The sequence below is a fragment of the Manihot esculenta genome, chromosome 14, assembly GCF_001659605.2.
Source record: "Manihot esculenta cultivar AM560-2 chromosome 14, M.esculenta_v8, whole genome shotgun sequence".
Taxonomy (NCBI): domain Eukaryota; kingdom Viridiplantae; phylum Streptophyta; class Magnoliopsida; order Malpighiales; family Euphorbiaceae; genus Manihot; species Manihot esculenta.
This window is the reverse complement of record NC_035174.2, coordinates 28,174,895-28,202,422: the sequence shown is the minus strand read 5'-3', so window position 1 is coordinate 28,202,422 and position 27,528 is coordinate 28,174,895. Positions and strand designations below refer to the sequence as shown.

Genomic DNA, 27,528 nt, shown 5'->3' with positions numbered 1-27,528 from the left:
CATCAGTATCAATAGGTGGTGTAAAGGAAAAAACACTATTGACTAGGAACCAGCTATGCAAAAAGATTTTGTTAGAAAGTATCTCTTTCTTTATTAGGGTCTAGACTTAGAGGATTGGTAATGAACATATTGCTTTGCCGATTGGAGATGCATATTGCTGTGGTCATGTATGGTTCTCTACTGCAAAACCCCTTGCGGCTACTTCAGAATCTGTATACTTTGAATTCTCTCCTAATTTGTTTCCTTGTGACCTTTTTATCTCAGGGCACATAAAGATGATAATAAAACTGAGAATGATTTACAAAAATATCCTTCTGTGCTATCACTGTTAATAAATATGTTTTAAACAACTCATTTTAACATTTTTAAAGTTGTGTTTATTTTGTGAAAAATATTTTTTTTAAGAAAATATTTTCAATGTTTTGAACATTCAATAATCGGTAGATGAATATATTTTCTGGTTAAAATAAAATGGAAATTGACTTACTTTCTTTTCTTTCAAAATACTTTCAAAACTTTGGGACTATTCGATTTAAATTTTGATAATAATTCTTATTAAAAATTAGAATTGAAACTAAATTTTCAGTTCTTTAATTTTTAAAACTATACTTTAAATAAAATTACGGTACAATTTTAAGTAATTTCAGTATACCTCCTGTTCAGATTCTGTTCAATTTCAATACTTATTTTGATTCTTTTTCATCTTTAATTTTAATTTCAATTCCAATCCAATCATTAAATAAAATTTTAATATTCTAATATTTATTTTAGAATATTAATAATTAACATCAAAATAATAATAAATATATAACATTAACATTTAAAATTATATACTATTTTCAGTAAAAATATTATATTATTTTATGTCAAATAAATAAGTATATAATTTTAATAAAAATATATATATATATCTCTAATTAATATATAAAGATATACTTCTATCCACTTTATTTTTTAATACATATTAAAAAAATATAATTTTTTTATTAATTTTTTAATTATATCTATTTTAAATATATTAAATTTTATTAAATATTAAAAATTATTTTGAGAGATATTATAAAAATAAAATAAAATAAAATAAAATATAAATTATAATTTAAAATAAATAAATAAAAATTATGACAGTATTATTATATTATTAATATGTAATTCACTTAAATAATAAAACTATAAAATGTGAAATAATAAATATATACACTTCTAGACACACACACACACACACATCTTATTTGAGGAATTATCTGGAAAGAAGGGTGCAATTTCATTTATTCTTTAGTTCCCTGCATCTAATCACTTAAAATAAAATAAAATAAAATAAATTAAGTTTTCTACTAATTTAAACAGGAATCTTTTTAAAGACAAATCAAGCGAGAAAAAGGAAAAAATAATATTAAGCAACCACATCAGTTTAATCACATGAATCACCACCCGCATTTCTGGCATGCCAAATAACTCCTACTATATCAGAATCCAGTCCCATGTAAGCGTTACAGCTGGTGTAAAAATGAAAATAATGAGAGGAAATGCTAAACACACAATCTCTCTAACTATTGTATGTTACTTGATTCCTTCCAACTCAACTTCTGCAAGCATGATCCTTTAATGCCAATGAAAACCCAGCTTGAACATGCTAAGCATGCACCTATAAAATAATATTTCCATGGAAATGAACATAATAAGCTTATAATACAACACGAGTGAGCTGAATTATATCCCCAACTGACAAAATGCATGAATGGAAAAAATGAACAGTAAAAAATGTGAGGAGAAATAAAGCAGACGTCAGGTCACACTGTCATTTAAAGCCAGACAAAGCATTTCTTTTCGTGCACAAAATTGCAAGAGAACTTTATTATAAAGGCCCTCCATTAATTCCTTAGGCAACTAACAAAGGTCCGACTATTGGATCATGACCATGGCTGTATTCGCTGATGCTATTTCAATCCCCTAAAGCTGTAATAGAACTACATCTTGAACTACCATGACAAAATATTGTCTTCAAAAAGAAACTCAGAACCGAACCATTTTGTTTGCTCTCTTAACCCATTTGCAACAGGGGAATCGAATCAAGAATGATCGAGATCCTACTCAAATATCATTGGCTTCTTGAGAACAGTAGGCATATTTCACCGGCAGGCACTTCTTCATTCACATGTCATACACCTTCTCTTTCTACTTGATAATATCATTAAGCAAGCTGGGAACTGGAATGGGACAATAAGATAAGCATCCCAAGGACCACCGGAGCAAACACCATCCACATCCAAAAGCCAAAGACTAGTTTGCAATTACTGGCCATGTATGCCAAATACTATAAACACATAATTGCTTCGCCATCCCCAGCTTGAATAAGCTATGATATTTTCACACCTAACAGCATCATGAAACACCATTTCAGGCAACAAGATCAACTTCATCACGATTAGGAGGAATAACATCTAATCTCATCATACTCTCATATTGATATGGAACAGGTGCACCAGCCTGCACACATAGCTCAACTATAGCAGGAGCCTTGCCATAATACCTCTTCAATTGGTTATCCAGAGGAGGACCCTTCAGATCTCGAACATGCCAGACATAATTTGGACCCACAAGATCCTCTATAGTTGCTTCTTGCCATGCATGTTGACCATCACGAGACTGATGCTTGGTCCCTTTGCACATCCTCACCCTATGTCCCTTGGGGCCTACCTGAACCTCAGGGCAGTATCCACAGGTTAAAACTTTGTACTTATCCATGATCTTCTCCGCCCCTGAAATCATTTCAAACCATGAATCCATTGTCCCAATGCTTAAACTCCTCAAATCAGTTGCTCCATCAATTGATTCATCCAAATGATCAGTATTTTTCTCCAACTTAAAATAAGTTGTCACTTCATCACAATCAGTCCCAAAATTAGAACATGCAAGAGGATCAATATTTCCCAAGTGAGTGTTTTCCCTCATTTCATTCATTTCCGGTACTAGCTCAAAATCTACTATTCTTCCTTCTATAGAATATACGGGTTTTGTCCTCCTCCTAGTAGGGAGCTTTTCGAGGCTTACCCCAGCTTGTATACATAGCTCCACAATAGCGGGTATCCTTGGTACAGTGTGCCTCTCATCATGTCCAACTCTTGGCTTACCCACACGGTCATATAGATGGAAGCATTTGGGAAAATAGACCACATCACGCACACCTCCTCTTCTCCAAACATGAGTAGCACTCCGGGAACCACTGCCTGGACCAGTGCAGGTTCTAATTTCATGACCCACATGACCAATATGAACCTCACTGCAGAACCTATGCAGAAAAACTTATTGAAATAAGCAAAACCAATGAACTAAAGATTGGAAGATATCTAAACACCCAGAATATCATCATGCCCAACCAGATATAAATAGACCACCAGTGTCTTTGAAGAAACTTGTAATTAAACAGCTAAAAAACAAATCATAAACTATGCCACAATGAAATGCCCAGTAACATAATACTATAACAGAAACCGAATTAGAAAGCGATACTCAATCCATACCTGCAGCATTGAACCGGAATGACTTTAACAAGCTTACTCAGGCTAGAGAGAAGAGATTGTCGGGATCGATAAACTTGGTGTGCCACCTCAACAAGTTCGGGGACCAATAGTCCATTTTCAGGTGGATGCTCAAGCATCCTACAAGGCTGGGCCTTTCTAGCTTCTTTCTCCCGCTTTGCTTTTTGAATGAGAATTTTCATGGGAGTCGGAAATGGCTTTCTCTGAGACTTGTCTCTATGGGGTCTGGGTATGTCGGAGTAAAGAGGATCAAGGGTATGTGGCCCTAGGGTTAAGGCTCTTTCACATGAGAAAAAATGTGTTTGATTCAAACGAGAATGCAATCCCCTTAAGATCCACCTATGCATTTCTCAGGAAAGCCTCACTGCCTGTTGAATAATTAAATTGACTTGGGGTGCAAGAGCCTGAACCGGCAGTCGCACAAACAATAACAGATGGCAAGAAAGGCAGATCCAAGCTAAACTGTATTCAGCAAACATGTTTATTTAATGTCCAAACCTAAAGTTAAAATAAATATAAACACGAATGGCATCCCACAAAAAGTAATTACAATTGTCCAACTCCAAATATGAAATATAGAAATTAATATGATAAACTTCCATCTAAACTATGTGAATGGAAATTCTGTTTCTCCAAAGAAACATTTCCAGACACCAAGTAGACAACCAATCACGGGGCATTTGCATGCTAATTTCTGACAAGTTGAGCAATAAATACAAGAAACGACTCATACTTAAGAAAGTGCTTTCAGATTGAGATTACTAACATGCCAGTTTGCGATATGATTCATCAATCATTTCACAGAATAGAACCAATCAGAAAAATTAAAAGAAAATTTGATTGAACAAAAAAACAGAGGGCAACTATAAAAGAATTAAAAATTGAAAAAGAAAGCTGGCTCAGAAATCACACCTTCAACCAGAGGGTTCATCAATCTACTACCAAAACCGACTTAACACTCTATTTGGGAGAATTAACAACAGCAAAAACAACCAACCCTTGATCCCAAACTAGCGGTTAAATGGCGGTAGCAGCCGTAAGTCCGGCCTTTTTCCGTCATCGTAGCATGCGTAAATAGCAATTTCTTGAGCAGTTTTACTTACGTAAGTTAAAAGGGAGTAACGAAACTAAAATTCTAGACCAAACCGAACCGATGTTACGGGCATAAGAGGTGAAAACCGAAATTAACTGGAGCCGAATTACAAACTCTCCATGCCTTTCCCAATCAATCGAACATGCATCATGATATCAACAAACACATATAGCAAAGTCCCAAAATACAAACCCAAAAAGACGTAACAAACCAAATTGAATCACAAGGCTTAATCACAATAATCGACAACTCAAAGGCTCAAACACAATCCTTTGTTCTAATTTTCAGAAAAATCAAAATTTACAATAATCAGTAATTACAATACAGCAACTCAAAATCACCACAGCAATAAATGACAACTGAAAATTGAATAAAAACGAAGTATAACCTAATTAGCAACAAAAAAAATTGCAAATTAAAAAAAAAAAAAAAGAAGCTCATAAACAAGAAAGGAGGAGTTTGAAGCTTGGAGGTAAAAGAACACAGATATAGTAGCTGAGGTGATGAGAGAGACCGTGGACGTCGATGTCGGCAAGGCGCACAGCAGTGGCAGGGGAGATGCTCTTGAACCTATTCCTTCTCATCGAAGACCAGAATCTCCATGAGGAAAGTGGACATCTACATGCATGGATATTATGCATGATGGGGAGGTAGCGCAGCAGTGATCTGGGCAAGGGAAGGAAAGAAACCTCGATGTTTCTTCCATGCGGGAAGCGGCGCAGATAAAAGAGAGGATGAAATGGTTTTTACACTACTTTTTATTGTTATATAAGAGGAAAAAGACAAAAATAACCTTATTTATATCTGCCTTATTTTGATTGTTTTGGGGCTTGTTGGGACTAACACTACTCCTTCCTCCAATGACTCTTATCTCCCTCTTACTTTATCTCCTGTTCAGGGTTTTGCATTTTCTGTTATGGCTACTAGTTTGATAGGATATGTTATTAGCTTTCGAGACTAGCCTCTTGATATTGGAGTATTCGTATAGTTGCAGGAACATGTGCTTTCACTCAAATTATAACCGCAAGTTCAACGACGAATGCGAGGAAATTAACAGCCTTTCAACCCTTGAATTTGACGGCAGATATATGATATGCTGGAGTTCCTATCCATGACCGATAAGATAATAAGAATGGTTCAATCGGCTGAGATGCCAGGTGGTGAGATCATAGGAAGGAAAATATTGGACAGAGGAGAGGGCTGGTAGTTGAGGTGGATGTGTTGGGAAATGTGAGGCATAGAAGTGTGGTGAGATTATTAGGGTGTTACAACAAGAAGGACTCCATGATGCTTTTATATGAATACATGCCAAATGGAAATTTAGAAGATATATTGTAATGTGTCACACCTCTTGGTTTTGGGCACCGTGGATGTGTGGAAGCCATCTTCAAAGTTGCCTTGATTTGGCAGAATCTGAAAGTCCAGACCAATTCGGAGTGTTGGACTTTGGAAAGTTTGGTCAGGGAAGCTAATTGGCTATCGGGTGCTGTTTTGATAGGCCTACGGACAGATAAGCGAGGTCAGCGGGCCTATAGGCAAAACTAGCATAGGTGTGATTGCGGACACTGGGCAGATTTGATAGGCCTATGGATGCAGGCAAGTGTGAGCAGAACTGCGGAGTGTTGGTTGGCCAGTGGGACTCAGTGTGCGCAGAGGCAGTATGGCGCAGACAGCAAGCAAGTTGCAGTAGGACTACGGAGGAGGCCAAGTGACCCTACTCGCAGATGGGACTGCGGGGTGCGCAGAAAGTGTGCGCGTGTGCCAAGAGTGCTGGGGAAGCGATGGGCGCAGAGCTGCGGGGCGCACAGTCATAGGCCTACGGATGAGCCAACTGATCCTCAGCTAGGCGAGTAGGCATGCGAGGATGTGGCAACACGCCCATGCACAGTTACACGATGAGGAGGCGCCAATGATGTCAGTGATGGACGATGGGCGATGATTGGCTAGGCAGGCATACGTGGTTGGCCTATAAATGAAACAATTGGCAGGTAGAGTTAGCCAATTCTCTGGAAGCTTCCTGCCGACATGTTAGTGTATTTGCCCTAAGCCATTATTTTGGACCTTTTTGTATATCGTTTTGGTTATTAATAAAAAGATGTTTTATTATCATTATTATATGTTTGCATGTTACATAATAATGATAATATCTCTGGTTTATTTATTATTATGTTAATAATAATAAAATATAACTAGTATGATTATTGATTGATAATCATGAGATGATTATGTATATGTTGATATAATTCAATAATTATAGATACTTGTTAGAGAACAAAATATTGGATGGACCCGCATTGAGATCACTACATAGGTTATTATCATAAGTGATCTCAAAGTAGTTATATCTTAATCTTTTGACTTGAGATTGTCATAGTTTCCAACATAAGACATAAGGACTGTTATGTTTTGACATAACCAAACATTTTCTTTAATCGGACAATCATAAAGGTTATTATTGAGCATGGCAGAAATTATGTAGAGGATATTGAACAATCAAGATAGAATTTGTCCCTCTCTTTGAGAGAGATATCTTCTGGACCCCTCGATAAGTGAGACTGAGAAATGTATGGCCGTGCTCAAATGAATTAATAGTGCGATCAATATTATTTGGTTTTATCAGTCTGCTTAGAGATCAAGAAATCACAAGTTTGAACATTATAAGTTTGACATTGACTATGAATTATGTTCAAACTAGATATCGTGTGACAAAGAGATTAATACATATTCTATTTATTAGGCTTTATCGGACTATTGATCCTCATATTAGTTGGGTAGTCATAATGTCTTGCTAGAGGCCGATTATGATTTATGGGACTTGTGGGACTAGGTCTATTATCAATTAATATGAGCTTATTGGGTCACACACAAAAGAACATTATTGATGTGTTATGTCATATTAATGGGTTAAAAGCTCATTAGTATAATTAATAATAATAAAGATATTATTATTATTAATATCAATTATTTATTATTATAAGATAATAATATTTAAAAGGATCTGCAGTCTATCTGTAACTGTTACAGATAAAGGACTCAATTACATAAAATATTTTAGTATTTGCGAGATTGTGATAGTTGGTTATGAATACAACTCTATCACATAAGATATTTGAGTATCTGCGAGATTGTGATAGTTGGTTATGAACACAACTCTATCACATAAGATATTTGAGTATCTGCAAAATTGTGATAGTGGGTGATAAACACAACTCTTTTACGAAAAGAATTGAGGAAAAATAAAAAGACTTAAAACGTATAAAACTCCTGCTATGAATGTGGGGGTTAAGGTTTTTGGAAAAATCGTTTTGAGCTGCAGATTGGAAAAGCACATAGCTTATCCATCTTTGAGAGAGCTAGCACTCTAGAATGATAAAAGACGTTCGCATAGATACCATAGCGGGTGTTCGTTGAAAAACCAGCACCATCAGTTCGCAATAGTATCTTCTTATCGAGTCTAACAGGTTAGTCCCTTATCCTTCCTTTCTAATTAAACGAAGCACTTGGATCCTGGTAGGGAAACAGAGATTTTTATTTTTCGCTGCGTGTTTTGGATTGCAGTAATCTCTTGATTTCCTAACACGACAGGCCAGAAGTCTCCACAGAGTCGGTGGAAAATGATTGGCGTGCTGGGAGCACATGGTAGGCCTATCAGCGAGGGCCAGGTGCACCGACTAGGCCAGTGTTGTGCTGGCAATTCTCTGTGCAACCAACAAAGCAGGGGCAGAAACTGAGCAGGCGGCAGAGATGGTTTTCTAGGCCAATCCCTAGCAATTTGCGAGGTGGAGCAAGCTGATTGGTCCAGGTGGAAGAGACACTTGTGTGGCTAGGGATTTTTATAGAAAAATCCAAAAATTGGGAATTTTTGGCAGCCACACCCTTTGGAGGTAGATTGCCTTTAAATAGGCTACCTCCCCCAAATTTGAGGAGCTCCCTTCACAGTTTTGAGAGTCTCCCAGCAGAAAGGAGAGAATAGAAATAACTTAGCAGGCTTGAGAGCAAAGTACTGTTGGCCAGCCAAGTGGAGAGCATCAGCAGTTGGCCAGCCAAGCTGAGAGCAGTAGCAGTCTGAGTGGGCAGTAGCCACTCCAGCAAGAGAGAATGGTGAGCTGTGAAAGCCCTCTCCCAATAATGTGCCTATGTAACTCTTTGTACATGTAAAGCTTGAATTTTACATTGAGTGATTTTTTGAGTGAATAAAAGCTCCTAATTTCTCCTTCCACCTTGTGTTTGTGTTACTTCCATTTTGCCACAATAATTAAGCTTCCATTGTGCCACTCTATGCAATCCTTTATAGGGCTGTCGTTGGGGGTGAAAGGCTGACTTAGGCTTTGGGGGAAGGCTAAGTGCCACGCGGGTCCTTGGAGTTGGGCAGAAATTCCAAGCTCACTTGCAAGGGACGTGACAGGTGGTATCAGAGCCTATAGGAAGTGAGCATGGCAAATCCGGTTGAACAATCTGTCCATGGTGGACAAGGTGGTGGCAAAGAAGCATCCTTCTATGGTGGCAACCTTCTGTGGGAAGAAGGGAGGAGGATGAAGTCTTAGTTTTATTCTTATGTTGCTCGACTAAGGCAACATGGGAGTTAGGCTAGCCAAGGGTGCAGCTTGTTGGTGGAAGTGGAATCATCACAATGTTGGTTGGGGAAGGCGAGACAACCTGCCATAGTAGGAAAAGGAGTTTGCCATGGGTGAAGGAAGGAAGATTGCCTTGAGAAGAGGAGCAGGACCAAGTGTACAAAGGTTGGTGAGACATGGATATGTGACCTTGTTGAAGAAGGACAAAGGGGCACAAAAGGGAGTGTGGACAGTGCTTCAAGGATTGACTAAGCTTCCTTGTTGTTGGTTGGTGTGCCACAGATTGGTGGGTAGAAGATGAGCTAATGTGTGGAAAAAGGATTCTGTCAGTTGTTGTTAAGGTGACTCACCAGATTAAGGGGCATTTGTGAGTTGGGAGAAAGAGTTTTCCAAGGATTCTCTTAGTCCCTTACTTTGGAGAAGCCTTGTTTGCTTTGTGGATGGTTTACAGCCTTGGGAATGTATGGAGGTTGAGAGGCATGGAGATTCAGCCATAGCAATCTCCATAACCAAAAGGGGCTGGCAGTCCATGGAGGCAAGGGTAACTTCTTGGAAGGGGGAAGAGAAAGGAGAATTTCTTTCCAATAATTGCTTCTGGTGTGAAGGCCCACATGAAGTGAGGTGTTGCTGGAAGAGCAAAAAGTTCCTACTCATGTGGAGGATGAAAAGGTGAGTTGTGTTGCTAGAGTCTATAAGAGAATCAATGATATTCACAAACAGTTATTGGGGTGGAGATCGACCCATCAAAGGAAGTGAGGAAGGGTCAATTGAAGGGGATTGTGATGAACTTGAAGCACAAGTTGCTAGAGGAAGGGAGATGGATTGTGCTTTGCTGGACACGAGCGCCTCACATCGCTTCCTTAGGGATGGAAGTAGGCCAATTGGGGAAGAAACAGACTCTTTGCAGGCTAGGCAAGGCAGTGAGTTTGGCGGACAGGCTGGCTAGAGTGAGTAGGCGAGTTTGTGAAGCTGGACTGGCTGAGTGACCTGCCGTGTTAGGCAACATGAGTTGCAGGGTAGGCCAGAGCTGTTAGAGGCATGAGCTACTGAAAGGACATGCATCATTGTTATGCGAGGTGGAGGCAAGTGTGCCCAGGAGCTTGGACAGAGCAGAGGAGTGCCTAAGAGCTCGGGAGGGGCTGAAGCTGCCCGGGAAGCTCATGGGGCTGGTGGAGCCCAAATGCATGTCAGACAGGCAGCAGAGTTGAAGGTTTCAAAGCTCGGAAGCTTAGAAGCTTACAGGACAGGAGGCAGCTTGAAAGGCTCGTAGGCCAAAAGCTTGGAAGCCGGGTTGGCCGCAGGGGTTGGAGGAGCCGCAGGCATGGTGATCTGCAGGACTGGCAGGCCGAATGTGGAAGGCTTTCAAGGCCAGTTGTGGAGCCTGAATGTCCAAACCTTGCTAAGCAGAAATGGAGCAAGCAATATCTTGATTCTCCTAGAAGAGTCTGAATGGGCCATTGTGTGAAGGAGTTGCTTGTGGATCCTTTGTGAGAGGCAAAGCATCATGATGAATGAGTTGGTCCCGCCAGTGCATAAGATGATGTGGGGATACCAAGGTCGAAGTGGAGTAGGCGGCATTGCTTGCGGTGGAGCAAATAGAGGTGCTGAGTCGAGGAAGTTCGACACACCTGACCACATCAGATTGAACATAGGAAGGACATGCTCGATGGACCATGCAACCATATGAAGGCTGGTCACCGTGTGCGCGGCAGCAGCTGGTGACGAATGTGATGGATGAGAAGTAGGCCTTGGTCGCATGAGTGTTTGGCTATGAAAGATCTGGTGGAGTGTATGGACGAGAGTTGCTGAAGTAGCGACCACCTGGTGGACATGGGTAGTATTGTGGACTTGGATTCCATTAAGGCCGCGAAAGTCTTAGAATTGTGGCTAGCCAAGTCAAGACGATTAGCGAGAGGCGACAATGCTCAAGGTGGAGCAGAGTAGGTGTGAGGCCGAGAGGATGGCAAAGGCACCTGGCCACAGGGACGAGTTGAGCTACTGAGGCACTGTAAGGAATGAAGGCAATGAGCTCATGTATGGTGGACACATGGGGAAGTCCAACACTGGGTTAAGAGGAGCCAGCATGTGATGGGTCTTTGCAAAGATGTTGATAGTTCTTTGCTCATGTGGTGAGCGAGTAGGATGCAATGAAGGCATTGCACAGATTGAGTGGGAGAGAATGTCACACTCTTTGATTTTGAGCACCGTGGATGTGTGGAAAGCCATCTTTGGAGTTGCCTTGATTTGGCAGAAATCTGGAAGTTCAAGCCAATCAATATGGTTGAAAGCCAATTCAGGGTGCTGGACTTTGGAAGGTTTGGTCAGGGAAGCTAATTGGCTACCGGTTGCTGTTCTGGTAGGCCTACGGACAGATAAGCGAAGTCAGCAGGCCTATGTGCAAAACTGGCATAGGTATGATTGCGAACAGTGGGCAGATTTAATAGGCCTATGGATACAGACAAGTGTGGGCAGAACTGCGAAGTGCTGGTTAGCCAGCGGGATGCAGGGACGTAGTGTGCACAAAGGCAGTCTGGCGCAGGCAGCAAGCAGGTTGCAGTAGGCCTACGGAGTAGGCAAAGTGACCCTGCTCGCAGATGGGACTGCGGGGCACACAGAAAGCATGCCCGTGTGCTAGGAGCGCTGGGCGTAGAGCTGCGGGGCACACAGTCATAGGCCTACGGATGAGCCAACTGATCCTTGGCTGGGCGAGCAGGCATGCAAGGATGTGGCAACACGCCCGTGTACAGTTACACAGTGAGGAGGCGTCATTGATGTCAGTGATGGACGGTGGGTGCTGATTGGCTGGCAGGACTGGCTTGGTAAGCATACGTGGTTTGCCTATAGATGAAACAGCTGGCAGGCAGAGTTGGCCAATTCTCTGGAAGCTTCCCACCGAGAGGCTAAAAGTCTCCACAGAGTCTATGGAAAATGATTGGCGTGCTGGGAGCATGTGGTAGGCCTATCAGCGAGGGTCAGGTGCACCGACTAGGCCAGTGATGTGCTGGCAATTATCTGTGCAGCAGGAGCAGAAACTGAGCAAGCAGCAAAGATGGTTTTCTGGGCCAATCTCTAGTAGTTTGCAAGGTGGAGCAAGCTGATTGGTTCAGGTGGAAGAGACACTTATGTGACTGGATATTTTTACAGAAAAATCCAGAAATTGGGGATTTTTGGCAGCCACATCCTTTGGAGGTAGATTGCCTTTAAATACGCCACCTCCCTCAAATTTGAGGAGCTCCCTTCACAGTTTTAAGAGTCTCCCAGCAGAAAGGAGAGAATATAAATAACTCAGCAGGCTTGAGAGCAAAGTGTTGTTGGCCAGCCAAGTGGACAGCATCAGCAGTTGGCCAGCCAAACTGAGAGCAGTTGCAGCTTGAGTGGGCAGTAGCCACTCCAGCAAGAGAGAGTGGTGAGCTGTGAGAGCCCTCTCCCAATAATGTGCCTATGTAACCCTTTGTATATGTAAAGCTTGAATTGTACATTGAGTGATTGTTTGAGTGAATAAAAGCTCCTAATTTCTCCTTCCACCCTTGTGTTTGAGTTACTTCCGTTTTGCCACAATAATTAAGCTTCCGTTGTGCCACTCTATAGTGTTGAATGTTCAGTTCTTTATAGGGCTGTCGTTGGAGGTGAAAGGCTGACTTAGCCTTGGGAGAAGGCTAAGTGCCACACGGGGTCCTTGGACTTGGGCAGAAATTCTAAGTTCACTTGCAAGGGACGTGACAAATGATATGTGTGCAACAGTCCAAGAAGAAGCTCAAGTATTGCCAAGAATCCCTAATTTATTTGCTAATGCATGCGATAATATTTGGTTACCTGAACTGCATAGATACTTTTTGTATGCCCTTCAAATAGTTTTGTAGTTCACATTGTGCATGATTTAAAAGGCCAAATATTGGCTTGAGCCATTTTTTCGAAGATATATAAAACATGGAATAGAGAGATTTTGATTAATTTAATTTTTTTAGTATACAAATCAATTTTCTCCTTTGTAATTAATAAAAAACAGTAAAAATACTTATAATTTTAAGTCCTTTTCGATATTTATGAAGTATTTTAATACAATTTTAAAATTAAAAGATATTTTAATTAATTAAACATAATAAGAGGCACAAGAGTAATTATATTTTTAAAATAATATTTAAAAGAAATTATTTTAATTTTAAAAATTATTTTGATTTTAATGTTATATAAATACTTAACAAAATTAAATAAAATATTTAAAGTAATTATTATGATAAATTACATTTTAGTCTCTAAATTTTAATTCCATATAAATTAGAGATCCGTTCATCAATAAAATCGATTAATCAATGGAAAATCGGTTAATCAATGGATAGGCTACAGTAAAAATGAGAGAATATATTTTAATTCCAATAATATTCTCACCCTTAATTTTTCTCCTCTCATTCCAAAAATCCTGGGCACATGGGAATCTATCTTCACTCTATGTGATAAGATTCTAATTCTCTATGGTGAAGGCCAACACCCTCTAAACAATGACCAGCTCTCTTGTGATTCCTTACCATTCATAACCACGCTTCACACTCTAGCTGCTCACAACTCAATTTCATATTGAGTCATATGAACTAAATTTCAGTATTCGATCGGTTCGAATTAAAAAAATAAAAATTGATTTTATTAAAATTATAAAATCCAATCAAATAATTTAAAATAACAACCGAATTAAATCGAATAAAAAATTTTAATTCAATTTAGTTCGGTTATTCAATTCAAAATTCTCTTATTCAAAGAATACATTTCCAATATCCAAAATAAATTCTCATCCAAAAATGAATAAATCTGAAATACAAAATCTAAACCTTTACAATTTTGATTTTTCATGTACTAAAAATAATCATTATTGATTAAAGAAACCTCTTCTATTATTAAAAAAGTTTGCATTTAAAATTTACAACAAACAGATCTAGAACTAAAAAATGCGAATTCTTTCACAAAATAAGAATATATAGATTTAAGGAAAAACAAACAAAAGGAACGGCGATAGTGACAATGAGGGAGGGAGACTACGAGCAACATGAGAGATGGCCGGCAAAGAGAGAGCAACAATTATTAAACTGAGAGAGCGGCCACGATGCAGGCAAAGCGAGAGCAGCACAACGATGCCGGCGAAGCGAGAGCAGCAGCAACGCAGGTGAAGCGATAGCAACATAATGACGTCGGCGAAGCGAGAGCAGCACAACGACGTCGGCGAAGCGAGAGCAGCAACGACGCACGGGCAGGAGCACGAGCAATGGTCAGAGTGAGAGAGACAGTGAGAGGTGAAAACCAGATTGAGAGCAAGAGCAGAAAACGATTAAAGGGTATGACAATCAGCTGAAGGAGAGGAGGAGAGAGAAATCTAGAGTTCTAATCCATGAAGTGATAAATTTATAATATTTTTTGAATGGTTCAGATCCCTTCCACTAAAAGGAATGGGATCAAAACCAAGATCACTTAGAGGTTAGAAGATACAACCATTATGGCAAAGGCTACTTACGTATATATAATACTAACATAATATAAGTATCAGTTTGGTTTAGTTAAATCGATTTTTTACCTTTTAAAATTAAACTAAATTATTTAAATTAATTTTTTTTAAAATAAAAATTGAACTGAATAACTAAAATTTTTAAAAAATTGAACTGAATAACTAAAATTAAAATTCGAATTAATCGGTTATTACAATTTAAATTGAATTTCGCTAACCCGTAATGTACTGAATATTATTAGTCATGGGTTCCAAGCAAGAAGGATGAATTCAAGGACTTAGATGCTCCATATGCGGAAATATCACTCGATTGCAAACGAGCCAATGACGATTAACCCGTAAAGGATTTGAATAATTCATGCATCATATAGATCTACAAAGTTTGTTGTGGAGGTATAATCAAACATCAAAGGCCAATTTAAACTAGTGAGATTGTGGAGGGCACATGTGGCTTTCAAGATGAATTATTAGATGACGTTGACAGTTTTCTTTTTTTTTTAAAAAATTTTTTGTTGAATCTAGAGTTTGAGTTTCAGGATGAATTATCAGTAAAACTTTTACTCTCAACTATATATGTGCATACGTCTGATTTGTTTTGTTGATTTTTTGTTCAATATGGATTCGATGAATTTAGATCTCTCTCATGCAAGCATTTGGATTTTTATGAACTTGCAAATAAATTTATTCAATATTACATGAGTTTGATTTAAACACTAAAATACATATATGGATTTGTGAAAAACAATAAAATTTTATTTGAGTTTGTATTTTTTCCTTCTAATTGTGTGATTTTTTTTATTTGTGAATTAATGGGTTTAAACTAATGTTTATAGGGAATTTCTATCGAATCTAAAGTCAATTGTTTGATATGTATATTGAATGGTAAATCTTTTTTAACTGAGAATAAGTTTTTTTTTTGTTAGAATTTTAGGTATCGAAACATTCTTATATTATTAGAAACTAAGGTGTATTGATAAATAAAAATTACAGGGTAAAAGCTATTAAAATTTATTGAATATGAATATGTTCAAGTCTAAAGATGGGGTAAAATAGATATTTTAAATTGCATTCAACGGCTCTTTCAAGAAAGTGGATGAAAGAACTGCTTGTTGAACGAATTCAAAATTCAGAAATTTAAGTGTTCATTTTTTAAAATAGAGAAATCGATCTATTAATTTTACTAAAACTCAAGAATTAAAATATAATTTAGTTTAATTATTTAAATATTCTTATAATTTTATTGATAAGATTGTTTTAATAGATAATTTCAGTTAAAATTTTATGTGAATTAGAATTAGTAAGAATTAATAATTTTATTAGATGGATGATTTAAATTTTTTTCAAAAAATTCAAGCCAGTTTAATTTAAATTTTATTAATTTAATTAATAGTAGAGTTTATATAAATTTAAATTCTTAATCTTTTGCTGTTTAAATTCCTAAACTAATTTTTATTATAATTCAAAATCTTTCAAAAAAAAAAAACAGTTCTGATGTATTAAAATTATAATGGTTTTATAGAAATTTTTTTTCCTTTTAATTAAACGGATTTTGTAAAAAATATCAAAATATTATAATAATATTAATAAAAATAACGTAGTTTAATATGCTAAGAAAAATTAAAATTTTATAATATATTACATTTAGAAATAAAATAAAAATAATCTAATTACATATTAATTTAATTTAATTATTATCTATAATAAATTATATAGTTTTTTTTATTACTTTTCAGTTTACATGAAATTTATACTATATATATATATATATATATATATATATATATCAAAATGAGAGCAGTAATAAATAATAAGATTGTCTAAAATAATCCTACTTACTTTTATTATAAATTACCTTTATTTTTTTATTGATTAAAAAATAATATATAAATTTATTATTATTTAAAATATTTAATTTAAAATTAATTATAAAATATAATAAAATGTATTAATTATAATATTTATAATCTGTACATTAGATTAGATCAATTACATTCTAAGATCAAATACCTCTACTGATGTCCTTATATCTTATATCGATAAGTTTTATTTTTATAGTACTCTTGTATGTAAATTTCGTTAAAAGACAATGAATTATTTAGAATGAGTTAATGAATAAAAGTTTGACTCATTTATAATTATATATTTTTATGTTTGAAGTCCATCCAAAGTAGCTAGCTTAAGTGGATTATGTTGGTTCGTTACTTTATTAATGACCATACCAGAATGACTGGGATGTGCTTCATGAAGTTTAATAGTGAAGTGAATCTATTATTCCAAAACTTTTCACAAATGGTTTCTACTCAGTATAACGCGCAGGTGAAAGTTTTACATAGTGACAATGGAGATAAATATTTGAGTTATGACTTTTAGCAATGCTTGAAAATAAATTGAATTCTTCATCAAACTACTTATCTTAAGACTCCTTAGCAAAATGGAATAGCTAAGAGAAAAAATTATCACTTACTAAAGGTTGTTTGAGCTTTATTAATAGAAGCTCATAAGTCATTATCCTATTGGGGAGAAGCACTCACTGTTGCATCATATTTGATCAATCGGGTTCTTGCGCTATTGATTATCAAACACCAGCAGTACCAAACCAAACCTGATTCCTCATTTTTTGGATGTGTTGCACATATACATCTCCACAACCAAGAATGCAGCAAAGTGGAGCCTTGTGCATTGTGATGTGTCTTTGTGGGATATGTTACTTCTCAAAAAGGGTACCGATGTTATCATCCACTCACTCAAAGGATATTTGTACATTGGATGTAGTCTTTTATGAGGACTCTATGTATTTTTGTCTTGAGCTAGGCCTTCGGGAGAGAGTAAAAAAGAAGTTTCGACTCTAGATTATGGTGATGATGATGGTCAAATTTTGGAATTTAAAGTAATTCAACCGTATGAAGAAGTGGATTTCTCTAACCCTATTATTCAGGATATGGGTGATAACTAAGAAGTGGAAGGTAACATTGATTCAACTAAACTAATGGATTTGGATAGCGATATACCAGGAGCTATTGATGATGTGGCACAAGCAGCGAAAGTACCATACCAATCGTCGACCAAAGATGTCCTTGAACCATCTTGAAGACAACTACCACCACAACACAACAGAGATATTCCTAAATCCAAATATAAACCTTCAATTTCTAATAAGGTTAAATATATGATGAGCCATTATGTGTCTAACCATCAAATGTTTAGACCAAATCAATATTTTGTGAATCAATTCTATTGTATCTTTTCTTAACAATGTGAGGAAGTCTTAAGGGAGTTTGTTGATTATCCACCTAAACCTGAAAGCAATTATGAATGAGGAGATGAAATCCTTGATTAAAAATAATACTTGGAGTTTGTTGATTATCCACTAGGAAAGAAAACAATTTGATGTGGATGGATACATACAGTCAAATTCAATGTTGATGGGACGATTGAGCGATTTAAAGCAAGGTTAGTGGCTAAGAAATATACTCAAACCTATGAAATCAACTATACTGAGACTTTTGCACTAATGGTTGAAATCAACACAATTCAGGTTTTGTTATCCTTAGCTGCAAACTTGACTTGGCCATTGTTAAAATTTGATGTCAAAAATGTCTTTCTACATGGAGAACTATCAGAGGAAACTCATATGGATCTCCTTCGGCATGCATGAAACCTGAAGCATACAAACAAAAGATGTGCAAGTTGAAGAAAGTATTATATGGGCTGAAGCAATCTCCAAAAGCTTAGTTTGGAAGGTTCACAAGGTTTGTAAAGACATTTGGTTATAATCAAAGCAATGCAAACACACTTTATTCATAAAGAAACGACTAGGCAAAATCACTGTTCTCATTGTATATATTGATGACACAGTGGTGACTAGAAATGATCCAGAAGAAAGAGACTAAAAAATTACTTACCTTAGAAATTTGAAATGAAGGACCTCAGTCCTTTATACTTCTTCTTCGGAATTAAAGTTTTTAGATCAACTAAATGTATTTTCTTGTCACAATGAAAATATATTTTAGAATTGTTATAAGAGAATGGTATGATAGTTTGTCAACCTGTTGAGACTCCTATTAAAGAAAGATTGAAGTTATGTATTGGACCAAATTATGTTCCCATTGACAAAAGAGAGATTCCAAAGACTTGTAGGGAGATTGATGTACCTAGCACATCCTAAGCTAGATATTGCTTATGCCTTAAGTGTTGTAAGCCAATTTATGCATAATCTTGGAGAGCAACACTTGAAGGCAGTTATACTTATTTTGAGGTATTTAAAATCTACCCCAAGGAAAGGAATTTTGTTCAAGAAAAATGGGAATTGTCTAAATATGAAAACTGATGTTTTGAGATCCAATAGAAGGTAGGATTAGGGTATGTGTGTGTGAACTTAGTCTGGATGGTTTAAACATTCCTTTCTTTATTCTTTTCCCTTTTGTCCCCTAAAGACGTGTAACCGTTGTCTTGCTACAGTACAACACGTCGTTATCATACAAGGCCATACGTACGGACGTACTGTGTCTTTTCTCATCGTCAAGCAACCATTTAATTCCCTCTGGCGCCTGTGCAGACTTGATTCGGGATGTATAGGGGTCTGTTGTCCCACTGACCCATCAAGTCAGCTGAGCTGGATCCCTCTCAGTTGAGCCCAAGTCCTGTTATGTCTGGCCTGCTTGCACGGGGTCTAGACTGCACTTACATGGATGGACCGGCATATTGGGCTTTCACAGGGATGAGCCTGGTCTTTCCGTATGGGTTCAACTGTGGCTTGGATAATTGAGACCCAACGGTTATCAAAAACATATACTAATGTTGCTTTGGCTAAAACTATAGAGGATAGAAGATCCACTTCTGGTTATTTTACTTTTCTAGGCGGCAATCTTATTATTTATGATGCTTGGATTATGTGAAGTTTTATGGCTTAAGCTTCTTTTATCAAATTTGGGTTGCTCACAAACACAACTAATTAGTTTACATTATGATAGTAAGGTTGTTTGTTATATTGTTCATAACCCATTGCAACATGACCATACAAAGCATGTAGAAGTTGATAGAATCTTCGTCAAAGAAAAACTAGATGAATAAATATTAGAGTTGCACTACAAAATAACAGACTATCAGCGACGGATTTTTCCGTCGCTGATAGTCTAAAATCCGTCGCTAAAACTTTCAGCGACAGAATTCCGACGGACTCAAATCCGTCGCTTAAAGTCATGTCGATAATTTTTTCCGATGGATCAGGCTTCCGTCGAAAATATTAGCGACGGATTTCCGACGGATCTTAACTCCGTCGGATAAATTTGGTACGGCTTTTCAGACGGATAATTCCGTTGGAAAAAATTTAGCTACGAACGTTGTTTGTCGCTAAATTCGTCGAAAATTCCAAATTCATCCGATGAATAATCCGTCGCTAATCTGTAGGAAATAATTAGCGACGAAAATCAGTAGCAACTGCTGCTGCTGTGCAGCAACATGCGTTTGCTTGCACAGCAGCAAGCATGCTGCTCCACAACAGCAAGCTGCTGTTGCTGTGCTGTTCCTAATTGAAATATATTTTGATTAATACAAATTTATAACAAAATAAATTATATTTTTTTTGAAATATAATTATTAAAACTAAAGATATATTTTGATTAATATAAATTTATAACTAAATGAATAATATTTTCACTATATCATAACATATTCAAAAACTAAAACTCAAAATTCCAATGATATAATAGAAAAAAAAAACTAAAAATCAAACTAGACACTTACTTGATAGGCAGTGGCAGCAGTGGTGAGCGGCAGCGGGAGCGGCAAGGCTGTGGCGGCGAGAGGAGCGTCCAGCAGCGGCGACAGTGACGGGATCAGCAGCAGCGACGGCGATTGCGGCAAGGAGAAAGATGTGGCATCGAGGAGAGGAAGTGGGCGGCTAAAATCAGAAGTGAGGATGAAATAGATGATTAGGGTTTTTTTTTTATATTCTTTGCTGTTTTTAAAATCCGTCGCTAATCTGTCAGAAATATCAAAATAAAATATTCGTCGCTGATTCGTCGCCAATTTCATCGCTAATTTTTTTTTGACGAAAATAGCTTCTGTCACTAAATCCGTCATTGATAGTCCATTTTTTTGTAGTGTTGTCAAAAGCTAGATCAAAGGATCAATTAGCTATGTTCTTATTAAGGCAAAATATCGAGTAAGACTTTATCAAGGTTCAACATATGTAATATCTATGCTCTAGCTTAGAAAGAGTCTTTATATATTTGATATTTGAATTTAGAGATTTAATATATCTAATTTTAAAGATTTAATACGCTTGATTTTAGAAATTTGATCATATGCCTTTTCGAGATTATTTATAATTAGATGTTGTAAATTAAGAGATAGATCATAGGATTTTATAGACACTCTCATTATATACACAAACCCTTGTGAGATCAACATACACAAAAAATTTCTTCCTTTCTTCACTTAAAAACTTCTACTTCTTAGAAGTTAACTTAAAAGTATAAACCAAACAAGATTGTTTATTTGCACTTACTAGAAAGTATTATTTTCTCAATTTACTCTTAACTAAATAAGACCAGGTGTAAATATTTAATCGGTTTGATTTTAAATTAAATCGAACCGAATAAATTAATAATTAAAATTTTTAATATTTTAAACACAAATCAAATCAAACTGATCCGATTTAATTCAATTCAATTTAATCTAAACTTTTTTTTACACATTACTTTTAATATTTTAAAATTTAATTAAAATATTTTAATTTTAATTATAATTTAATATTTATATTATCAAAAATAATATATTATTATTACTAATCGCTTCGATTCAATTTTTTTAAATTTTGTTTATAAAAATCAAATTTAATTAAAATAATTGAAATTTTTAAAATTAAAAATTAAATTAAAATGAATAAAATATCGAACTGATTTTTTAAATTAATTTAATTAATTTAATTTGATTCAGTTTGATTATGCTCATCCCTAACAAGACCCAAAACTAAACCCAAAACTAAACGGGCAGTCAAGCCTTCAGCTATGCAAGTAATTATTGATCAGCCACACAATCTCTATACAGTAAGAGAGAATTTCATAAGCCATACATTACTATTAAAGAAATGTACTTGAAAAACCTTTTCACAAGGCATAATGATTACAAGAAAATATGCTTTTGTTCATCAATAGTCACTTAAAACATTACTGACTATACTGCAAATCAAATCATGATACCAAAATGCTTGGGAAAATTGTAACATCCACAATTTATTATTTTCTTAAAATCTCAGAACAATAACGGGGATAATTGCTTACCGTATCGGAATCCGTTTTGTATAACAATCGCCCAATAACAAAATTGTTTGGTAAAAAATTGTCAAGTCTTATGTTCTCAGCTGATATTTGATTGTTTACTTGGTATAGCTGGAAACTGAAATGAAGCAGAAAGCATAGCAATGAATTCCAGTTTAAGCCCTAATCCTTGACGATTCCCCCACGGCGTGCTCCATTCTTGTATACCACTCTCCTATTCGGGTGTGCTCCACCATATCTCTGCCGGACCTCAGATACCGGATGGGTCTTAATACTCCAAAAACAGCAAGGTCAGCCAAATTAGGCTTCGATCCTCCTGAGAAATTGAAAAAGAAAAAAAAAATGAAATAAATACCTTGATCTAAAACTCAGTTTTCAAATGACATCCTGGTCTTATGTGATGAATCTTCAAGGATCAATCTTCAAATTCATGAATCAAATTTAGAGTCAATCGTTTCATCAAAGCTACATTACTACATGCCTCTTTCTTAGAACATCATAACAATTGAACATATCAAGTATAATATGCAACTATGTACTTGTCTTTTTGTAAGAAAATCATTTTATTTGAATTTCTCAAACTAGGAGTTGACAAATCGAAATTGAACTAACAGAATTCTTTACCAACTCTAAAATATTATCTGAATTGGACTGAAACTGAGAGAAAACAATCCTAATTGAAAAGACTTATCGAACAAAATAATCCAAATCTTTTTGCAAAATCATGTCTATTTTAACCTTTCAATTTTAGATAATTAAACCATACCCTTAAATTAGCTATGAGCTAAAATTAATTTTGACTAAAACTTAATTCAACCACCTGTCACACTACTAGGTTTTTTTATGATTTTTTAATTTATATTTTTAGCCTATTGGACAAAATAATCTAAACCTTTTACGATATCACATTTATATTTCAATCTTTAAATCTTAGATAGTGCGAATGTAGCTATCAAGACACCTAGAAGATTAGGTGCCACATCCTTGATCAAGGCATTCATAGAGAAGAAGAAGCCAAATTAGTTAGTGGCTTCCTTTGTAGTTCTGGCTACAAAGGAAATGATATAACCTATGCGAGCAGAGTGGCGATGAAAAAAGGAGCAACAGATGAGGGGACTAGTTTGGAGAAGAAAATGATTAGTAACAAATAGAAGAGAACATGGTAGAGATTATTCGGAGCTAGCATGGGTATTCAGGTAAGTCAAGTGGGATTACAAATATAAGTGGGATTTTAAATTTTAATATTTAATTGATGAGAAAGTGAAGGAAAAAAACAACCTTAATGTATTAGAAGTTTAAATTCATTTAGGAATTCCAATTTGGGTATTTAGAAGATTTTAACTAAGGCTTAACCATAGTTTAATTATGACTTGTGTCAAAAATGTAGTTTAATTGCCCAAGATTTAAATGTTGGAACATAAACATGATTTCGCAAAAAGTTTAGATTATTTTGTCCAATAAGCCAAAAATATAGCTAATTAAAAAATAATTAAATAAAAAACAAATGGAATGCCTAGTGGCAAATATAAGTTTTGGTCAAAATTAATTTTTGCTTGGCTTATTAAAATTGTGAACAATATCAAAATTACGATGTAATTGTCCAAAATTGAATTCGCAAAAAGGTTTGAATTATTTTGCCTAGCCAATTTTATATATTTTCATTTTCAAAGAACTGAAGGGAAGTTACAATATATTTCATATTATTAATTAATACAAAAAGAGTTATATTAATTTTTTATTTGTAAAAATAATAAATATGATATTTTAGTAAAACTATAATCATATATTATTTATTAATAATGTATTCTTAATAAAATTATAAGTAATATATTAATTAATAAAATTTACTTATTTCAATTAGTTTGATTACCAAATCAAATGCAACCAAACACCAAAAATTTTAAGAATTACTAATCGATCACTAGTCTGAATTGCACATACTCCTACCAAAATATAGGGATTTCATTAGTAAAACTATAATTATAAATTAATTATTAATAGTGTATTCTTAATAAAAATACAAGTAATATATTAATTAATAAAATTTAGTTATTCAGTTAGTCTGATTGCTAAATCAAATGCGATGGAAAAAAAAAACACAAAAAATTCTAAGAATTACCAACTGATAACCAGTATGAATTGAACATACACCAACTTAAATATAGGGATTTCATTGGTTCAGTTTGATTATTTTGTTATAACCGAAATAATACCCTACTTCGGGAGCTCATACAGCATACATTGTAGACATAAATAACAAACCAAGGTCTTTTTTCCCATTTTTTTCCTTTGGCGCCAACTAGAATTTAATCTCAAGAACTCAACCTGGAGACAACTCTAATAATGTGTAATAATTTATTACAAATAGAAATTTTATTCAACAATTTCATAACAACACCCATTTGGATACCACACACTTGGAAATGATTGTTGATTTGAATTTATAAAGCAAGAATAAAACTAACACAAGATTCTTAACATGCAAGAGGATATATTATGTACTCACTACAATCAGAAAGATCCCTGAATGTTAATTGAAGATTTTTTTTGCTGCTAATATGTTTTGCTAAACCATGTAATGTAATGGATGCATGATATGATTATAAATTAAATAAACAATATCAAACAAGGGCTATGTATATTTTACGCAAAGCAAATGGAGTTGCATGAAATATCATGAGGGTATTTTCAGAAAAACAGTGCATACCAAGAAACTCTCGGCCGTTTAAAGCATCCACCCATGTCTCTGCAGCTTCATACAAGGCAGCACGCTCATCAGTAATGTTATATTTCTTCTTCAATTTCTTGGACACAAAATACATTGCAGCAGCTCCAGCATACTTCACTGTAAATTTTTCAGTGAAGCTAAAATTTCCTGCAAGAGAATCAAGAGCATTAGCAAAAAATATGAAATACTGAGCAAATCAGAAATATTGCTGTCAAATACAGAAAGCATTTAGCATATAAAAGCAGAAGGGTTGTAAATTTTAGTCCTTGTCCGACATATCACTCCACATTCAGGTTTTATGCAACATCCAATATGGTCTTCAGTTTATAAATTATAATAGCTGTGAGAATAACCCAATCAGCCATTCATTTACAACACACTAAGCTATCCCCAGGACCCATTAACCCAAAGAATGTGTAACAATTTATTATAAATAGAAATTTAGCACCAAACACATGCATAAGATTAGGATGTACACATAAAAAGGGAGACAAAGCTACAAAATTCTACAGACAATATGTTTTACCATGGCTTGTGATATAGTCAAAGGATTCAAGAGCCTCAGAAGTGTTGCGGTATATGTTTGGAGATAGGACATGTACCAAGTGATCATCCACCCACCTACATAATGAAGTCAATAAGTCATCTAGCACTAGAAGTCCCAGAGACGGCTAAAGCATGCACAAAATGATAAAACTTGAATGGCACAGCAACCTAATGCATAAACTTATCAGCACGCAACAATCTAATGTAAACTGTATCAATTTCATTATTACCAAGTATATGCTTGCATTACTGGATACAAGTAGACATATATGTTTCTTATGCAGGAACCAGGGACATACACAATAATTTTCAGCATATGTACATGAATATTGGCTCTTCATGCAACAACTTACACAGGTTCATATATACTACAGCTAAAATAAAACAATGAAGCAATTCTTAAGAACAATTTAGCCTCCATTTGTTTTGTGGTAAATATTTTTCATATTTCCTGAAATTTGGGGCATCCTGAAAATTGGATCAACAGAAACTATTTTCCTGGTCAAAGGAAAAAATAAAGCCTCTTTTTTTCAAAAGGAAGTCAGTTTTTGAACTTTTTGAATCTTATAAACACCATTACATTTGTTACTATTTTTTACTTTTTAAATTATAAACAAACAATAAAAAATAAATTATTTTCTTTGGAAATATTTTCAATATAAAATTTATTTTTCACAAGCAAATGAAGCTTTTGCGTCAGTTAGAAACCTCCAAAAGTCTCCGCATTCCTCATTTCCTCCAACTCCTTTCCTTTTGTTTGTAAGTTTTATACTCCCTCAGTCTAACCATTTTTGTCCATTTTTCTTTTTTAGTTGTCTCAAAATTATTGTCCACTTTCTATTTTTAAACTATAGTAACATATAAATTGATTATTATAACACTATTTAATTTTATATTATTTCCAAAAGACCTCTTAAAACAACTCTTAGTATTTAATAAAATTAATATCTTTAAAATATGTATAATTGGAAAATTAATAAAAAAATTATCTTTCCTAACATTCCAAGCACTGTAGAAAAAAATTATGGGATGGAGGGAGTATCTCCTGGAGTGCAACTCAAAAGAACAGTTGGCGATAAAAGAAAGAATTGGGGGGGGGGGGGGGGGGGATGTGAAAGCAACCTACCGACGCCACTTTTCCTCTTCACCACCACCATCTGAGGCCAAGTCGATTTTTTTCTTAGATATCTTGCTGCGCAACTTATCAATGATGACTGCACACATACCACCACATATTAGTTCATCATCAATTGCTACAAACTTCACAACTTTATACTTTACAAGAACTTTCTGTTAACATTCAGAATTCAGATTTGTAAGTTACAAATTAATACACAATGATGAAAAGAAAAACCTGATGAATCAACAAGTTGTTCACCATCCACCATCAGTATAGGCACCTTCTTATAATCAGACCACTTGATCTCTTTCTTACTAATTGGATTGACTTCCACAACTTTGTATGGTATATCATAGTAGTCCAAAAATGCTGAAAAAAAAAAATTTCATTACCCATGGAAATAACAAATAAAAAAAACACTTTGAACCAGAAGATCCATTGCTGACAAAAAAAAATCATAACAAAGAACTTGTTAGGAAAATCATATAATTCCTCTTTTCCCATTTGCACTAGAATACACAAATACACACACAATAAAAGGAGAAGAATAAAGAAATCTAACACTATTATTCAGTACCGGATACATACAATAAGAGAGATACAAACCTTTAACTTTATTGCAAAAAGGGCAAGCTTCATATTGGTAAAGGACAACGTCCTTAGGCACAAGCTCCTGCGGAGGAGGCTCCTTCGCATAGGCCTCTTGGGCAAGGAATGTGGTAGCAGCCACCGAAACCAAAGCACCAGCAACTCCAACAGAAGCTGCTCGAGCAGAGAAGGAATTGGAAAGCCGATAGAACCAACGGTTATGATTGTAGGAACCGCCGGCGCCGCCTGTACAATAGAGTGCAGCCTGGAGAAGGCGGCGGTTGGTGGTGGTAGCTCCACCGTCGTAGGTGGTGGCAAGGGTTCGGGAGAAGACGGAGGACGCGAGAGTTGAGGCTCTTCGCATGATTCTCAGCAGAGAACGAGATCGATCCGCGCGCAGGGAAGCGGACTTGGTGAGAGGGTCAAGAGGGGTTTATGCATTTCTAGAATCTGGGGAATTATTCTGGAAATAAAAACACATAATTTTATTGAAAAATTGATTATGTCTAAACAAAAAAAAGATATCAATCACATAATTTATATTAATATTTTTTTTATATTATATATAAATT

The 27,528-nt window shown here is 35.4% G+C and overlaps 2 protein-coding genes across 3 annotated transcripts; both read right to left on the bottom strand.

The window, feature by feature from the left end:
• Nucleotides 1-1,371: 1,371 nt before the first annotated feature.
• LOC110600062 (APO protein 3, mitochondrial) lies at nt 1,372-5,404 on the bottom strand. 2 transcript variants are annotated; one of them, XM_021736764.2, is made up of 3 exons: nt 4,452-5,404; nt 3,522-4,001; nt 1,372-3,289 (listed from the first exon to the last, which is right to left on the bottom strand). In XM_021736764.2, the coding sequence occupies exons 2-3, from the start codon at nt 3,884-3,886 to the stop codon at nt 2,398-2,400; spliced, it is 1,257 nt and encodes a 418-aa protein (XP_021592456.1). In that variant the 5' UTR covers nt 3,887-4,001; nt 4,452-5,404; the 3' UTR covers nt 1,372-2,397. The 2 variants fall into 2 exon arrangements, with proteins under 2 accessions (XP_021592456.1, XP_021592455.1); XM_021736763.2 differs by having other exon boundaries at nt 5,147-5,403.
• A 16,500-nt stretch (nt 5,405-21,904) lies between these two features.
• LOC110631033 (prostaglandin E synthase 2) lies at nt 21,905-27,418 on the bottom strand. The gene is made up of 6 exons (XM_021778736.2): nt 26,975-27,418; nt 26,603-26,737; nt 26,375-26,462; nt 25,229-25,323; nt 24,682-24,849; nt 21,905-22,290 (listed from the first exon to the last, which is right to left on the bottom strand). The coding sequence occupies exons 1-6, from the start codon at nt 27,318-27,320 to the stop codon at nt 22,130-22,132; spliced, it is 993 nt and encodes a 330-aa protein (XP_021634428.1). The 5' UTR covers nt 27,321-27,418; the 3' UTR covers nt 21,905-22,129.
• Nucleotides 27,419-27,528: the final 110 nt, after the last annotated feature.

What these genes read in the sequence shown, in the direction of transcription:
- LOC110600062 (XM_021736764.2), bottom strand. Translation starts at nt 3,886, where the DNA reads ATGCATAGGTGGATCTTAAGGGGATTGCATTCTCGTTTGAATCAAACA. An exon ending in ATTCCGGTTCAATGCTGCAG is followed by an intron (nt 3,290 to 3,521) that starts GTATGGATTGAG and finishes TTTTCTGCATAG; the next exon opens with GTTCTGCAGTGAGGTTCATA.
- LOC110631033 (XM_021778736.2), bottom strand. Translation starts at nt 27,320, where the DNA reads ATGCGAAGAGCCTCAACTCTCGCGTCCTCCGTCTTCTCCCGAACCCTT. An exon ending in ACAACTTGTTGATTCATCAG is followed by an intron (nt 26,463 to 26,602) that starts GTTTTTCTTTTC and finishes GTATGTGTGCAG; the next exon opens with TCATCATTGATAAGTTGCGC. An exon ending in GAAGAGGAAAAGTGGCGTCG is followed by an intron (nt 25,324 to 26,374) that starts GTAGGTTGCTTT and finishes TTCATTATGTAG; the next exon opens with GTGGGTGGATGATCACTTGG.